This window comes from Mobula hypostoma, chromosome X1 (assembly GCF_963921235.1).
Source record: "Mobula hypostoma chromosome X1, sMobHyp1.1, whole genome shotgun sequence".
Classification (NCBI taxonomy): Eukaryota; Metazoa; Chordata; class Chondrichthyes; order Myliobatiformes; family Myliobatidae; genus Mobula; species Mobula hypostoma.
Window position 1 is genome coordinate 23,516,006 of NC_086128.1, and position 18,054 is coordinate 23,534,059.

The 18,054-nt window shown below is 43.4% G+C and overlaps 1 protein-coding gene across 2 annotated transcripts in view; it reads right to left on the minus strand.

Annotated features, from left to right (window-relative positions):
• The window catches only part of slc26a10 (solute carrier family 26 member 10), an 86,313-nt gene that overhangs the window by 43,117 nt on the left and 25,142 nt on the right, over positions 1 to 18,054 (minus strand). For both annotated transcript variants that reach the window (XM_063036912.1, XM_063036910.1), the window contains exons 7-11: positions 14,615 to 14,762; positions 11,644 to 11,757; positions 9,155 to 9,232; positions 6,477 to 6,572; positions 6,083 to 6,189 (exon numbers count right to left, since the gene is read on the minus strand). In XM_063036912.1, the coding sequence (XP_062892982.1) occupies positions 6,083 to 6,189; positions 6,477 to 6,572; positions 9,155 to 9,232; positions 11,644 to 11,757; positions 14,615 to 14,762 (543 nt within the window). The remainder of the gene's footprint in view (positions 1 to 6,082; positions 6,190 to 6,476; positions 6,573 to 9,154; positions 9,233 to 11,643; positions 11,758 to 14,614; positions 14,763 to 18,054) is intronic.

An 18,054-nucleotide genomic window follows, 5' to 3' on the forward strand; every position in this document is an offset into this window, starting at 1 on the left:
AGGTGGGAAGCAGTCAAAGATACGCTGAATGGAGGATCAAACAGTTACCTGGCAGGAGAGGTGGGAAATTAATGGCTGTGTATATATATATATAAATATTACAAGGGAATGCAAGGAGTCCTATTGCAAATGATCAAGAATTTACAAAATATGTACCAGAATTTAAGGAAAAAACCTCAGATTTTATGTTACAAGAAACATGGTTGAAACCCAGGGAAAATGTGCAGAATTCCATCAATAAATAGAAGTACTCAATAAGAACAACTGTGAGTTGGAAAGAGATTGGACGAAATGGTACTGCATTTAAAGGAGATGGTTTCTGAAAAAGATGCTTGTTGTCAAAAATTCAGTGACATGGAAAACAGATTAAAAATGGAGGAACTTATTCCAAAGTTACAAAAGGAAAAAGGAATTTGTTGCAAAGTGAATTATCTACATTCAGATTATAAAATGAAAACTTGGAAACAACTGAGGAAGAATTTCAAGATCTCAATAAACAAGTACAGGCTTTGATTCAAGAAAAGGAAAACTTGGAAATAGCAGATAGACTTGGAAAACAACAATTTTAAATGTTAAGCATGCGATAATGAATAATCTCAAACAAGAAGCTATTAGTTTTACAAATGATTCAAATTAAGTTAACGTAATTTGAGGCAATGCAATTATTTGGAAACCACGTGACAAAAATTTGAGAAAGAAAACAATCTGCGGCATTGCTATTTAATGAGCACATACAGCATTTGCAGTGGAATTATAATTAATTATACATCCTGCAGAGGGCAGTAATATGCCTAGATGCGTCTAAACTGCTGGAAATAGAAGAAGACGAAGAAGAGGAGCAGCCAGTGTGTGAGTGGCTCAGGGTAGGAGTGGAGCTTTGAGGCTTTGGCTCGAGGAACTTCAGTGAACAGAGGCTGAGGACGAGCCTGCTCTCAGTGTGGTAAGGCCGGGTAAGTTCCTTTAATTAATTTAATTAATTTAGGAGTAGGTAATGGAGGCAGCAGTTAGGGCAGTCGAGTGGTCCGTATGCAGTATGTGAGAAGTCAGGGACAGCACAACTGTCCCTGATGACTACACCTGTAAAAGGTGCATCCAGCTGCAGCTCCTGACAAACCGAGTTAGGGAACTGGAGCTAGAGCTGGATGAACTTTGGATCATTTGTGAGGCAGAGGCAGAAATAGACAGGAGTTTCAGGGAGACAGTCGCCCCTAAAAGTCACAAGGCATGTAACTGGGTGACTGTCAGGAGAGGGAAGGGGAATAGACAGAAAGAGCAGAGCACCCCTGTGGCCGTTCCAATCAACAATAAGTATACCGTTGGTGGGGACAACCTACGAGGGACAAGTTGTAGTGGTCACATCTCTGGCGCCGAGACTAGACCCTCAGCTAAGAAAAGAAGGAGGGAAAAGAGGAGAGCAGTAGTGATAGGGGACTTGATAGTTAGGGGGACAGGTAAGAGGTTCTGTGGGAGAGATCGAGAATCCCCGATGGTCTCTTTTCTCCTTGATGTCAGGGTCCACGATATCTCGGATCGAGTTCTTGGTATTCTCAGGAGGGAGGGTGAGCAGCCAGATGTCATGGTCCATGGAGGGACCAATGACGTGGATAGGAAGAAGGAGGAGGTCCTGCAAAGAGAGTTTAGGGAGTTATATGCAAAGTTGAAGGACAGGACCTCCAGGGTTGCAATCTCAGGATTGCTACCCGTGCCACGTGCTAGTGAGGCTAGAAATAGGAAGATAATGTACCTAAATACATGGCTAAGGAGATGGTGCAGGAGGGAGGGCTTCATGGTTCTGGACAATTGGGCTTTGTTCCAGGGAAGGTGGGACCTGTTCCGACGGGATGGTTTGCACCTGAACTGGAGGGGGACTAACATCCTTGCAGATAGATTTGCTAGTGCTGCTCTGGGGGGTTTAAACTAGATTTGCAGGGGGAGGGGAACCAGAGTGTTTGAGCAGATAGTGAGGTGGAGGAGGATAAAGGTCATGCGAGGACTGCATGTATAGACAGAAATCAAAGGTTTGTATGTGATAGAAATGTTCTCAGGTGCATCTATTTCAATGCAAGGAGTATTGTAGGTAAGGCAGATGAGTTTAGGGCGTGGATTGGCATGTGGGACTACGACATTATTGCTATTACTGAGACTTGGTTGCAGGAGAGGCAGGACTGGCAGCTTAATGTTGTTTCAGACGTGACAGAGGGGGAGGGATGAAAGGGGGAGGAGTGGCATTACTAGTCAGGGAAAATATCACAGCTGTGCTTAGATAGGACAGCCCTGAAGGCTTGTCTACAGAGGCCAAATGGATGGAGCTGAGGAACGGGAAAGGTGTGATTACACTAATAGGGTTGTATTATAAACCGCCCAATAGTCAGAGAGAATTGGAGAAGCAAATCTGTAGAGAGATAGCAGACCGATGTAAGAAACAGAAAGTTGTAATAGTAGGGGATTTTAACTTTCCACATATTGCCTGGGACTCCCACACTGTGAAAGGGCTGGATGGCTTGGAGTTTGTCAAATATGTTCAGGATAGTTTTCTAAATCAATATAAAGAGGTACCTATGAGAGAGGATGCAATACTTGATCTCCTATTAGGGAACCAGACAGGTCAGGTGACAGAAGTACGTGTAGGTGAACATTTTGGGTCCAGTGACCATAATGTCATTACAAGGGGTGATTGATAAGTTCGTGGCCTAAGGTAGAAGAAGTCAATTTTAGAAAACCTAGCACATTTATTTTTCAACATAGTCCCCTCCTACATTTACACACTTAGTCCAGCGGTTGTGCAGCATACAGATCTTGGACCTCCAGAAAGTGTCCACAGCAGGGGTGATTAATAAGTTTGTGGCCTAAGGTAGAAGGAGATAAGTTATACAGCTCTTGTTACACGCACATGCAGTTCAACTCTTTGAGTGATTATGCAGAAAGTTTGAAGTTAATAACTCATCAGGGGTGATTGATAAGTTTGTGGCCTAAGGTAGAAGGAGATGAGTTATTAACTTCAAACTTTCTGCATAATCACTCAAAGAGTTGACCTGGATCAACTGGAAAAATGGGCCAGAAAATGGCAGATGGAATTTAATGCAGACAAGTGTGAGGTGTTGCATTTTGGAAGGACAAATCAAGGTAGGACATACACAGTAAATGGTAGGGCACTGAGGTGTACAGAGGAACAAAGGGATCTCGGAGTTCAGATACATAATTCCCTGAAAGTGGCATCACAGGTAGACAGGGTTGTAAAGAAGGCTTTTGGCAGCCTGGCATTCATAAATCAAAGTATTGCGTACAGGAGTTGGGATGTTATGGTGAGGTTGTATAAGACATTGGTGAGGCCAAATTTGGAGTATTGTGTGCAGCTCTGGTCACCTAACTATAGGAAGGATATCAGTAAGATTGAAAGAGTGCAGAGAAGATTTACTAGGATGTTGCCGAGTCTTCAAGAGTTGAATTACAGGGAAAGATTGAACAGGTTAGGACTTTATTCCTTGAAGCGTAGAAGAATGAGGGGAGATTTGATAGAGGTTTACAAAATTATGAGGGGTATAGACAGAGTAAATGTGAGTAGGCTCTTTCCACTTAGATTAGGAGAGATGAATACGAGAGGACATGGCTTTAGGGTGAAAGGGGAAAGGTTTAGGGGGAACATTGGGGGGAACTTCTTCACTCAGAGTGGTGGGAGTGTGGAATGAGCTGCCATCTGACATGGTAACCATCTGACATGGTAAATGCGGGCTAACTCTTAAGTTTTAAGAATAAGTTGGGTAGAAACATGTATGGGAGAGGTCTGGAGGGTTATGGACTGGGTGGAGGTCAATGGGACTAGTGGAATAAAGTTTCGGCACAGACTAGGAGGACCAAATGGCCTGTTTCCTGTTCTGTAGTGTGTTATGGTTCTATGGTTCTATGAATAGGGAAGGAGCTGGGGCTGTTCTCTGTTTGACCACAAGAGTTCAGGATCACTCCTTCAACATATAAGTGGCCTTTGTTCAATTAAACAGGCTCACCCATTGTCAACAACTCCTTGGAAAGTTATAATTGATGACCTTGTAGAAACAATTCATTATTTGTTATGAAATAAATTATATGAAGTGAGAACTTAATCATAATTCATACTGAAGGACTGAAGAACTGACTTCCTTTACCCACACAAATGCGATGCACATCCTCTATAGCCTGCAAATTCATGTGCATGTCTAAATGACTCCTAAGCACCTCCATTGTTTCTGCATCCAGCACCACCCTGGCAGAGCAATTCAGGCACTCTCCACACTCTGTGTAAAAAAACTTGGCCCATACATCGTCCTTGAACTTCCCTCTCTCACCTTCAAGCTACGCCCTCTAGTATTCAACATTTTGACTCTGGGTAAGACTCAAACTGCCTCCCCTATCTGTGCCTCTCATAATTTTATAAGCTCCTATCAGGTGTCCCCTCAGCCTCTGACGCCTTAGAGAAAACAATCCATGTTTGTCCAGTCTCTCCTTATAACTAATACTCTCCAATCCAGGCAACATCCTGGTGAACTTCTACACCCTGTCCACAGCCACCACATCCTTCCCATAATGAGGCAACCAGAACTGAGCTGGAATCTGGGCTAAATGTTCACTGATTGACTAGAATTGTATACAATTGTATACAGTTGTATACACTGGAATTTAGAAGGATGAGAGGGGATCTGATTGAAACATTTCAGATTATTAAGGGATTGGACACGCTAGAGGCAGGAAACATGTTCCCGATGTTGGGGGAGTCCAGAACCAGAGGCCACAGTTTAAGAATAAGGGGTAGACAATTTAGGACGGAGTTGAGGAAAAACTCTTTCACACAGAGGGTTGTGTTTCTGTGGAATGCTCTGCCTCAGAAGGCAGTGGAGGCCAATTCTCTGGATTCTTTCAAAAAAGAGTTAGATAGAGCTTTTAAAGATAGCGGAGTGAAGGGATATGGGGAGAAGGTAGGAAAAGGGTACTGATTGTGAATGATCAGCCATGATCACAGTGAATGGTGGTGCTGGCTTGAAGGGCTGAATGGCCTACTCCTGCACCTATTGTCTATTGATTCAAGGCTGAATTGTGGATGGCAGTTGTGTTATTGTACAAATACTGTAATCTCTATAATTGTGCGCAATGAGCTCTTTAAATGTGGCGTCATGCTGCCACCTGGGCTTAGGAAAGCCATGCCTATATCTAACAACACAGAGAAACATAGCTGTGCCAACTGTATACCAGCAGGTGGCTGGCTGTATGAACATGCTAAATAAGAGAGATCTCGTCACTCGGCTCCTTGAGCCTGCCTCATCACTCAATTTGATCAGGGCTGATCTACTTGGAATTAAAATTGGTTTATTGTTGTCTCATCTACTGAAATACAGTGGAAAAACTTGTCTTGCATACTGTTCATACAGATCAGATCACTAAACAGTGTATTGAGGTAGAACAAGGTAAAACAATAACAGAATGCAGAATAAAGTGTCACAGCTACAGAGAACGGACAGTGCAGGCAGACAATCAGGTATAAGGTCATAACAATGTAGATTGCGAGGTCAAGAGTCCATGAATTTGTACCAGGGAGCCATCTAGTAGTCATAACAGCAGGATAGAAGCTTTCTCTGAGCCTGGTGGTATGTGCTTTCAGGCTTTTGTATCTTCTGCCTGATGGGAGAGGGGAGAAGAGGTGTGTTGGTCTTTGAGTATGTTGGCTCCTTTAATAAGGCAGAGAGAAGTTTAGACAGAGTCCATGGAGAGGAGGCTAATTTTTTTTTTCAATTCCACCCTTCTGTCTCCCTGCAGTAACCTTACAGCTTCTCACTTTTCCAGAACTGACCACTCATGTTCTCAAAAATAATCAGAGCTCCCCGGCATTTGAAGAAAGGAAATCGAATTGCTCACAACTCTCTGCGAGAAAACACTGTGCCCCCTGTCTGTGCTCAATGAGAGACCACTGATTTTTGAACTGCAACCCCCACCCCCCAGTTCTAGACTGCTGAAGGGGAAACATTCTCTCCACACCTGCCCTCACCAGGGTAGTACAGGTTTTGTCGCTCAGCAATACATCAGACACTAATCATACAGCACTGAGTGATTACAGTACCTCTGAGTGCGGTAGATCACAGTCATCATCGAGAAGACCACTCCCACAGCGAGTCCCAGGTCTGCGTTGAGGGTGATAACTGCCAGCCATGTGACCACCCAGACCATCTGAAGAAAGGTACATAGTTCAAAGTGTTATTATTTTCTTACAGCAGGTTAGGTAGATCAAATAGGTCACAGGATGCGTAACAGGACCTAATGACAGGGACATTCCAGCTCCTGTTTAGAGATGATTGATTATTTTTACTGATTATTGATTATTGACACTGATGGGGCCAATCCTGAGCTGGGAAGGCCATCAATCAATTTGTGTCTCACTGCTTCTAGAATGACTTCTTAAAGTGGCTCAACTACGTCAGAAGATGATTGCACACTGACCGACTTGAAAGACTTACAAAGTCCATCCGACTGACTCTCCAAAGTTGTGGGAGGTCCTGAAACTGGAGGAACATCTGGCGCAGACTGGTGATGTTGATGCAGGCTAGGACAGCCTAGAAAGAGAGGAGATTATATTAAACCTGCCTCCAAACTGCCAGGTCAGCACACTGTAGGAAGTAATTTGATTGAACTGCAGAGGAAATTCACGAGAATGTTGCCTAGGATGGAGTGTTTCAGTTATAAGGAGAGACTGGATAGGTTGGGTCTGATTTCCTTGGAGTAGCAGAGACTGAGCGGGAACCTAACATGAGAGACATGGATGGGCCAAATATGGCAGAGTTATAGATTTAGGGTAAGGGTCAAAATACTTAGAGGGGATCTGGGGAAGAATTATTATCCCCACAAGGGGTGGGGGTGGTTAGAATCTGGAACACACTGCCTGAGGGGATGGGGGAGGCAGATCTCATGATATTTAGGAAGTATCTGGACGAACACTTGAATCACCAAAGCAGAGAAGGGCACGGACCAAATGCTGTTAATGTGATTGGTGTAGGTGGGTACTTGTTGGTCAACATGGGCTAAGGGCCTGATTCAGTGCTCTATAATTCTGAGTCTATGGTTTACCCTGGTCCCCACAGGAAAACAATGTTTACTATTTGAATAAAATATCCACAGTTCTCCTCTCTGTAAGGTAGAGCCTATATTAAGCCTCAAGTTCCTTACATAATCCATGTTTTCTACTCTGTGTTAACATCATTGATTGCAGTGGTGCACTAGTAGAGCCGCTACCTCACAGCTCTAGACACCCAGGTTCAATCCCGACCTCTGGTGCTGTCTGTCTGGAGTTCTCACATTCTCCCTGTGACAGTGTGAGTTTCAAACTTCAAAGTTGAAAGTACAAAGTTGAAAGTATACTACATACAACCTTGAGATTTGTCTCCTTACAGGCAGCCACAACACAAAGAGTCCCAATAGTCCATTAAAAAATAAGACTGTCAAACACCCAATGAGCAGAAAACGAACAAATCGTGCAAACGATAAAAAGTAAGCAAATAACATTCAGAGCTGAAGTTCAGGAAAATGAGTTCACAGCTGCAAAGTCAGTCATCACTGCAACTGGTCTAGGCCACAGCCTCAGTTCAGCACAGAGACAAGTAAACCTCACCGAGCAGTGAGCTAAACACTCAGTGAGCTAAGCAGTGAGCCTCCGGCTCCGACACCCGATCCTTTCAAATCGGCCAAGCATCGATTTGTTCCTCACATTCAGACCCGGACCCTTCTATTTCGATATGGTCTCAGGCCTGGGCCCCACCACCTCGATTCAGCCCACGAATGACCTTTCCAATCTGACCTGGCGTTTAAATGGGTCAAAATTCAGCTCGTTCCTTGCTCTTGGGCCTGGGACCCACCACCTCAAATCTGCCTCGCCTCAGATCTGTGGCTTCAAATCAGTTCCAAGTCTGTTTCAGCAATGGCCAAATATTGGCTCCTTCCTCGATCTCAGGCTCAGGCCCAGGCCCAGGCACCCCGATTTGGTCCATATACTCCACACCGCAACCATCCTGCACCTTTGAAACTTCAGAATCAGAATCAGGTTTATTATCACTGGCGTGTGACGTGAAATTTGTTAACTGAGCAGCAGCAGTTCAATGCAATTCCTTGAACCTTGTCCAGTTCAAAGAGACCCAAAATTGTTCACAATTGAGGCCTCATCTGAGCTTTATAAAGTTTCAACATTATATCCTTGCTTTTATATTCTAGTCCACTTGAAATGAATGCTAATTTTTTATTTGCCTTCCTCACTACAGACTCAACCTGCAAATTAACCTTTCGGGAATCCTGCACAAGCATTCCCATGTCCGTTTGAGCCTCCATTTATAAAATAGTCTATGCTTTTATTTCTTCTACCAAAGTGCATGACCACACACTTCCTGACACTGTATTCCATCTGCCACTTCTTTGCCCATTCTCCTAAACTATTGAGGTCCTTCCGTAGCCTCTCTCTCTACTTCCTCAAAACTACCAGCCCCTCCACCCATTTTCATATCATCTACAAACTTTACAAAGAGCAGTTAGTAGTTTTGTTTGCTGCCAGTAAGGCATCATTGTGTTTCAGCAATGCCATCTTCCCCTGGTGCCCTGGTTTCCTCCCACATACCAAAGGCATGCGGGTCAGTGGGATAATTGGTTGTGAATTGCCTCTTAGTGTGTGGGGCAGAGAAAGAATCCGGGGTGGAGAGAGTTCAGGGAGTTATGTGGGGAGTAAAATGGGAACAGTATAGTTCTGGTGTAAGTGGTTGTTAAAGGTCAGCACAGAGTGGTTTGGCTGAAGGGCCTGTTTCTAAGGTGTAGGGCTCTTAGTCTTTGACTACTTACCAACTCTCATACGTGTGTAATGGAGTCTCTGATGGTGAAGGCGTGTCAAATGGGGTGGGAGAACGAAGGGCTTATCTTTAGCTTTGTCTGGGACACACACTATGGGATCACTGTGTAACTCTTCCCAAGGGGAGAGCGAAGGACAATGTCTCGCTCTGCTATGGTAACTAAGCACACAATTACGTCCGGAACCCTTCACAGGATACAAATGAAAATCTTTGTCAGGTTCTGAAGAAATTAGAATAAACAAATAATTGCTTTAACTGTAGTATGGAGTCAAGTGACAGAAACAGTTAACTGATTGGGTTATTTTCCTCACCTTGGGCAGGAAGTAAAACAGTGGACCAATCAGGAGCAGCACCGCCAAGACAACCAGACAGGTGAAAAACCCAGCAAGCTACGATGTAAAAAAAGCAAAAGAGGATTAAGTAGAACTCACTATAACTTCCTCCCACTTTGCAGTTCACTTGGTAGCCCACTGGATTCTACTGCATAGTTCTGATGACATTATCTAATTAGGCAGCACAGTGGCATACCTGGTAGTGTCGCCACTGCACAGCACTAGTGCATGGGTTCGAACCTCACCTCTGGCACTCTGTGGAGTTTGCATGTTTTCCTTGTGACTGTGTGGGTTTCCCCAGGTGATCTGGTTCCCTCGCACATTGCAAAGGCATCTAATCAGCCACTGTAAATTGTCCCCAGTGTGTGAGTGAGGGGGAGAATTGGGCAGGAGTTAATGGGAATGTGGAGACAGAAAAAATGGTGTAAAATGGAATTAGTGTAAGTGGATGCTTGTTGGTATGGTCTCAGTGGGCCGAAGGGCCTCTTTCTGTGCTGTATTTCTCTCTCATATTCAGATTTATTTATCCTGTGTACATTGAAACACATGACGAAATGTGTCACTTGCATTAACAACCAACACACCGAAGGATGTGCTGGGAACGGCCTGCAAGCTCCACCACGCATTCCGGCACCAACACAGCATGTCCACAATACTCAGCAGAACAACACAGAGCTCAACAAAACAGAACAGAACAAGCAACAAAACAAGCCCCGTTCGCCTTTCCCACCCTCCCTCTCACTCACACACGCGTGTAGTCCTCCAATTGCAGGACAAGCCTCTGGGCCTCCTGGCTTCAGCTATTTGATTGGCCATTAGCTCTGATAGGCTATTTCCATAGTCTCCGCTTTCAGAGGCAGTGGTTCCATTTGAATCACTGGCTTTGCTCCTTAGAGAGTAGGAAAAGTGCTCCTTGTGTGCATTAATTACCTAAACTCATTCCAGAACTCGAGGAGAGTCTGGAATAGATGGGGGAGGGGAGCAATTTTCACATACAGTGCATAGCCTCCAATGATGTTGACCACTGCAAACTGTAAGCTGTGCTCTTTATCCCTGCTTCCCTTCCCGTCCCACAATGAGGGGGAAACCTCATTGCAACCTATCAAATCTTGAAAAGTCTGGATAAAGTGGATGTGGAGAGGATGTTTCATCAAAACTGAGGCACATCCATTAAGAACAGAGATGAGGAATCTCTGTTTCTCATCTCTGAGGGAATTTTTAGCCAGAGGGTGGTGAATTTGTGGAATTCATTGCCACAGACGGGTGTGAAGGCCAAGTCATTGGGTTGGGTTTACTTAAGGTGAAGTTTGATAAGTTCTTGATTGATCAGGATGTGAAAGGTTACAGGGAGAAGGCAAGAGAATGGTGTTGAGAGGGATAATAAATCAGCCATGATAAAATGGCAGAGCAGACCTGATGGACCAAATGGCCTAATTCTGCTCCTATATCTTATGGTCTTATCGTCTTATTTTGTGAGACTGTTCTTGCCCCCACCATCTTGTGAATTGACTCTTTCCAAATAAGAAGTTGTTTATATGGTTATGTAGAAATGGTAAGCTTGTAGAAACAACAGCCAGTGACTTGAAGTAGCCTGAGCCCAATACTTGGCTGAACTGGCGAAACTGTTTTGAACTGTTCTGATTCAGGGAGAACAGAGAAAGTGTCTTGAGGCACAAGTCTGGTGGAAGAGCAATACGGTGATACTGTTCATAGCCTTGGGCAAGACCCAATGAGAAGCTGACACAGAACAGTTAGAGGAGCCTGAGCCTACAAAATGGAAACACAACAGATCGATCTGATAAGAAGGAGGATAAGAATGGAGGATATTGGGAGTACATGCAGCCACAACTCTGGAGACCAATCATCACAAAAGTAGATGACCCCAACTGGAAATTCGGAGGTTCCATTGGGATCAAGAGGAACACCTGGCCAGCATCAGCTCCTTCACTCCAGGTATTACCTTTTCTATTGAAAAAGGATCAAGTGCTTTCCCAGTGTATAATAAACTCTTCTCGGGCTTCCAGCCGTGTACAGGTATCGATTATAACCAATGTTTCAATGACAATCTCCACCATCCTCGATGAAGATGGCAGAGTTTATCATTGAAACGTCAGTTATAATTGATACCTTTTCCATTCTTTGAATGTTCAGGTAGGGTCAGAGAAACCTAGTGGGTGTGCACACAGTTTTGTATGTTCGCGTGCTTGTTAACTGAGCCAATAGAGGTACTTGTCAGTAAATACAGATTCTCTCTGTGCCTAACTGATCAATATTGTTGTGGGTGAATGTCTAGAAATGGACACAACACTCAGAGAGCCACTGAGAACAGTTATGAATTCATATCCCAGGACTCAGGAGACCTGTGAGATATCTCTTACTTTTTGCTTGATATCCAAGATTTAAACAGTGGCATACCACAGCAGACTGAAGTAACTTCTGAGGCTCCGCAGTACTCTTTATATCCTCACCTGTGTGTGGCTACCAGCACTTTCTAGGATGTTACTTGTAGCTAGTGAGGCTGAACTTGGGAAACAGGTGAAAAAGGAGGCGACGGTGTTGGAAATACCATGAGCCAGCAGTTCCTATGACAGAGACAGAAATAAGTTATTGGGAATACACAGATAGGGAAGGAAACAAAATATGTAGGCATTTGTCACTTTGCATTCAAAAATGGTCTTAGAATTGTACAGTATAGAAACAGGCTCTTTGACATATCATGTCTGTCTATACTAATCACACTTGCCTAAATTAATTCCATTTCCCCCTGTGTCTCATTATAGGAAGGATGTGAAGGCTTTGGAGAGGATATAGAAGAGGTTCACCACGATACTGCCTGGATTAGAGTGTGTGAGCTACAAGGAGAGGTTGGACAAACCCGGGCTGTGTCTTCTGGAGCATCGGTGGCCGAGGGAAGACTCGAAGTTGATAAGATTATGACATTAGGGCAGTCAGGGTCTTTTTCCCAGGATAGAAATATCAGATATTAAAGAGCATGCATTTAAAGTGAGAAGGGGGATGTTTAAAGGAAGTGTGTGGGGCATATTTTTTACACAGAGACTGGAGGGTGCTTGGAACAGCCTTCCTAGAAGCAAATATGATAGAGGCACTTAAGAGACGGTTAGATAGACACATGAACATGCAGGGAGTGAAGGGATATGGATCATGTGCAGGCATAAGGGATTTAGTTTAATTCAGCATCATGGTCAGCACAGACATTGTGGACCGAAGGGCCTGTTCCTGTCCTGTACTGGTCTGCGTTCCGTGTTCTATATATGCCCTGCTCATTCAAATATAATCTAAAGTGATTAGACAAGAGTATAGCAGGGATGTCAGAGGTAAATTTTTACACAGAGAGTGGTGGGTGGGTGGGTGGAACATCCTGCTAAGCATGGTGGTCGAGGCAGAAATACTCGGGGCATTTAAGAAAGACAGACACATGGATGATAGAAAAATGGAGGACTATGTAGAAGGGAAGGGTTAGAATGATCTTAGAGTAGGTTAGAATGTTGGCACAACATTGGGGGCTGAAGAGCCAGCACTGGGTTGTAATGCTCTATATTCTAAGTACCTTTCATGTGTTGTTACTGTGTCTGCCTTCATCACCTCCTCTGCTACTGACCCTACAATTAAAAAAGGATTCCCTCTGGGCCTTTGAACATATTGTGTTGTCACCATGGACTTTCTATCTAATATCTTGCAAAAATTGGAGTTGCCCCATTTTTGGTTTCCCTGAGCAAAAGTGGTGGCTCCGTAGGGTGACGGGGCCACACACATATTGAGTTGATCCATGCTTCTCCGCGAAGGAGGAGGGTCACTGAAATGCAAGAAGGCATGTTCCACCTGTTCCACCACCCAGTTTACCCATGGCTTGTACATATCCATGCTAATTGATTCCATGTCTCTTAATTCTCTTTTGCCCTCCCCCAACCTCCGAAATAATGATCAGTCTCAGTATTGAAACTTTAATTGAATCCCAAGTTCATCAACTTTTTCAAGCAGAGAATTTCACATTTCCCTACACTGGCATTGGAGGCAATCCAGGAGAGACTCACGGGATTAATTCCCAGGATAAGAGGTGTGCCCATCTATCATTAAAGACCCTCACTATCTAGAACATGCCCTCTTCTCATTACTGCCATCAGGGAGGAGGTATAGGAGCCAGAAGACCTACATTCACTGTTTTATGAACAGCTTCTTCCTCTCCAATATCAAATTTCTGAACAGTCTCTGGACCCATTCCTCTTTTGACTATTTACTTCTTTATAGTAACTTATAGTAATTTTTATGTCTTGCTGTCACAAAACAACATGTCACTAATAATAAACCTGATTCTGATTCCTATCACAAGCAGTTGAACAGATTAGGGTTGCATTCTTTGGAGTTTAGAAGAACGAGGGGTAATCTTACTGAAATGTATAGGACCCCAAGGAGGCTTGACAGGATGAGTGTTGAGTCATTTCCGTTAGAGGAGGAGTCTCAATAGAGGGGAATTGTTTGCCAGACTAGGGGATGGTGATTTACAACAGAGGTGGGTGGGAACTTCTCAGAGAGGGTGGTGAACCTTGCTGAAGTTGTATAAGATATTGGTGAGGCCTTATTTGGAGTATTGTGTGCAGTTTTGGTCACCTACCTACAGGAAAGAGTACAGAGAATATTTATAAGGATGTTGCCAAGACTGGAGGACCTGAGTTATAAGGAAAGATTGAATAAGTTAAAATTTTATTCCGTAGAATGTAGAAGATTGAGGGGAGATTTGGCAGAGGTATACAAAATTATGAGGGGTATAGATAGGATAAATGCAAGCATTCTTTTCCACTGAGGTTGGCGAGACTGGAACTAGATGCCATGGGCTAAGGGTGAAAGGTGAAATGTTTAAGGGCAACATGGGGAACCTCTTCACCTAGAGAGTAGTCAGAGTGTGGAACAAGTTGCCAGCGCAAGTAATGCATGCAATTTCAATTTCAACATTCAAGAGAATCTTGGATAGGTACGTAGATGGGAGGGGAATGGAGGGCTATGGTCCATGTACAGGCCGATAGGACTATGCAGTTTAAATGGTTCAGCATGGAATGGATAGACTGAAGGGCCTGTTTCTGTGCTGTAGTGCTCTATGATTCCATGAATTCTCTGCTCTGGAGAAATGATGGGAATGTGGGGAGAATAAAAAATAAGATGTGTAGAATTAGCGTGATTGGGCAGTTGATGGTTAGTATAGACTCATTGGGCTGAAGGGCCTCTTTTTGAGCTGGATGCCTCTATGATTCTCTGAGAGGAAAAACCTAAAAGGGAAAAAGAAACCTCCTCAGACTCACTCCTTCCTGAAGTGCAGGAATGTTCTTTTCCATAGGACCTGTCCACTCCCAACTTCAAATTGGTGATTTATGAGAAAAGTGCACCAACTAGCATTTACGGAATATCCGTTAATCTGAAAATACAGACCTGGTTGGGGTCAATCTTGTATCTGTGCTTGTCAGCATAGATCATGGCTAGAGATACCGACACAGCATAGCCAACAAAGGTAATCGCCACCGTGTCTCCAACTAGGTTCGGGATGCTTCCCAGGGCTGGTAACTGAGGGCTTGGAAACCTGAGAAAAAAATACACAAAACACATTATTTTATTTCCACTTGCGATCAGAATCAGAATCAGGTTTGTTATCTCTGACATATGTTGTGAAATTTGTTGTTTTGTTGTTGCAGTCCAGTGCAATACATAAAAAGTACTTCAAGTTACAGCAAGAATATATGAGAAGTAGGTGAATGGTACAAAGAGAGAGCAAAACTTTGGGGTAGAGTTCATGGACCATTGAGAAACCAGACAGCGGGTAGGAAGAAACTATTCTTAAAACATTGAGTGCGTGTCTTCAGGCTCCTGTACCTCCCCGCTGATTGTAGTCATAAGAAAAGAGCATATTCTAGATGGTGAGGGTCCTTCATGATGGGTGCCACTTCCTTGAGTCACCATCTTATGAAGATGTCCTCAACGATGGCGAGGCCAGGACTTGACAATTAATAGATAAGACAAGCTGATACCAGGTTAAGGTTTGTTGGTGTGCCTTTTTCTGTTGGGATGCCAATATTAGAAGCTGAATGGAACTGCTGCTCATTTGTTTCTTCAAAGAACATTGTTTCTGGGCGATAGCAATCTTCCTAAGCGGAGCATTAAATTGCCCACTCTTCCTATCTCATTTGGAATTGAAACTGGTCACAATCCATCAAAGATAGGACACAGAACAGTGCAGCACAGCTACAGACCCAGCAGCCCACGAGGTCTGTGCCAAATTTAACCAACCCTGTCTGCTTGCACATTGTCCATATCCCTCCATTCTCTGCATATTCATATGCCCCAGTTGAATGTTACTAACATATCTGCTGCTGTCACCATCCCTGCCAGCCCATTCCAGGCACCCACTATGCTCTGTGTTATAAACCTTGCCCCCCTCATCTCCAACTGAGTATCCAAATTCACCCCAATATGCAATGTCACGTCAATGTGCAACTTTACCGACTCACATTGTTATTTAACAAATTGCATCTGGATGATCTTGTGCCCTTGAATATAAGAAAGAAATCCTACGAAGTGCTTGGAAGATGCTTTGCCAGATTTCTGATGTTTACTGCTTCTCTTAGTTGTATAGAAACTGAGACTATTTGATAAATCAAATATTTAGATCCCAACTTCATATCAAGATGGCTCAATCTAAAGTTGTACCACCAGAAAATCTATCCCTCAGGATTTCTTCCTCTGCTCTTTGGGGTACCCTCCTTTTTAATCCCAGTGTTGTCTTTGAGAGCCCCAGTGCCTCTATTTCTCATTGACTACTCTGACTGGTGTTCATGCACACTGGATGAGCCAAGAACTCCTCTGCTTTTTAATTGAACTTCTAGACAAGTTAAAACCTATAAGACCTGCCAAGATGGGTTCTGAAAGAATGTAAGGACAGCTTCTATCCCACTGCTTTCAGACTTTTGAGTGGGCCACTCAAACACCAAAGATGAACTCTTTCTCCTCAATTTACCTTGCCATGGGCTTTACTCTTTGTCTACCTGCACTACTGAACCTTTTCTATAACTGTGAAACTGCAGTCTATGTCCTTGAGATATTTACATATGGAAGGACCTATACTGGGGGCATATGAACAAAAGCTTTTCATTGTATTGCAGCACATGTGACAATAATAAAACCAAAAACCAACTTCTTGGTTAGAACTCCATTGTTCTGTTATGATTTTGTGAAGCTATGCATCAATTGGCTTTCCAGTCCTTGTATACTGTGATAATGTTAGTATTTCAACAGGATTACGAGCTGAAAGTGTTGCTGACAAATAAATTTGCACTACTTAGTTCTGATATATTATGGAGTGTAACTCTGTTGGTGCCTTTTACTTACTTTATTAATCTTTTTATCGATTTAAAAGAACCATAAATACAAACAAGAGGAGAATTATCTCAAATATATATATCAATAACACTACAAACCGAGATTAAGATAGACGTTATCAAAATCATACATTTTGTTAAGCTAGTATAAAATATATAATTTAAAAAAAGACAACAGCAATTCTCCTCTTATCAGTTCTTGAAAAGGAAAGAAAAAACATTGAATTTTAAATGAAGAAAAAAAACCCCACTCTATAAAAAAAAACAGAAAAAAAGGGACTTGGCAGTCCATTTTGAGGATACGACCAAAAAAAAGAAAGACTTTCTGATCAAATCTAAAACTTTGGAAAAAAGATTGGAAGAGTAATAAATCAAATTAAATGAAAATATTGGATAAAAGATCGCCAGATTTGCTCAAATTTAAAGGATGTATCAAATGTCCGACTTCTTATTTTCTCTAAGCATAAACAGGACATAATGGAGGAGAGCCAATAAAAGGTTGGAGCCTTTTAAACCTGCGTTGGTGTGAAAATTATTTAGACAACATTACAGTGATGGCATAGAAAAGCAATAAGGACCACTGATTCCAGTAGAAGGGCAGGGATCTGCATCCTGATGACACCCAACCAAAGTTCATAGGGTCTGGAGGAAGTTGGCTGCTTTAAGTGATGGTACCACACTCATCACTGGGGCAGCATCTGAATGTCTACTTCCCCAAGGAGGCTGGAGTTTGTTCCCCAAGGTGCAGAGTCCCACTCCAGGTTGCCCCAGCAACTAGTTGCAATGATAGACACCACGGCCAAGAAAGCACGCCAGCGCCTCTACTTCCTCAGGAGGCAATGGAAATTTGGCAAGTCTCCACTGACCTTCACCAATTTTTACAGATGCACCAGGGAAATCATCCTATCCAGGTGCGTAACGCCTTGGTACGGCAACTGCTCTGCCTGAGACCACAAGAAACTGCAGAGAGCTGTGGGACACAGCCCAGTCCATCACAGAAACCAGCCTCCCCTCCACTGACTCTGGCTACTCTTCCTGCTGCCTCGGTGACGCAACCAACATAATCAAAGACCCTTCCCACCCTGGTCATTCTCTCTTCTTCCACCTCCCATCAGGCAGAAGATACAAGAATCTGAAAGCATATACCACCAGTCGTAAGGGCAGTTTCTACCCCACTGTTATCAGACTCTTGAACAGACCTCTCAAATGCTGATCTCTCAATCTGCCCATTGTAGGCCTATCACTTTTATTTGTTGGTCTGCGCTGCATTTTCTCTGTAACAGTAACACTATAATCTACATTCTGTTTTCCTTTTTATACTACCTTGATATGCTTATGTACGGGATGATTGGGTGAGCTTTTCGCTGAATCTTGGTACATGTGACAATCGTAAGCCAATTACCAACAGCTGATGGCCAACTAGTCCCAGCATTCCCCACCCTCGCACACTCACCAAAAGTAAAATGCAAGTGTGGTCGGGTCACAGGTCATTTGCACCTG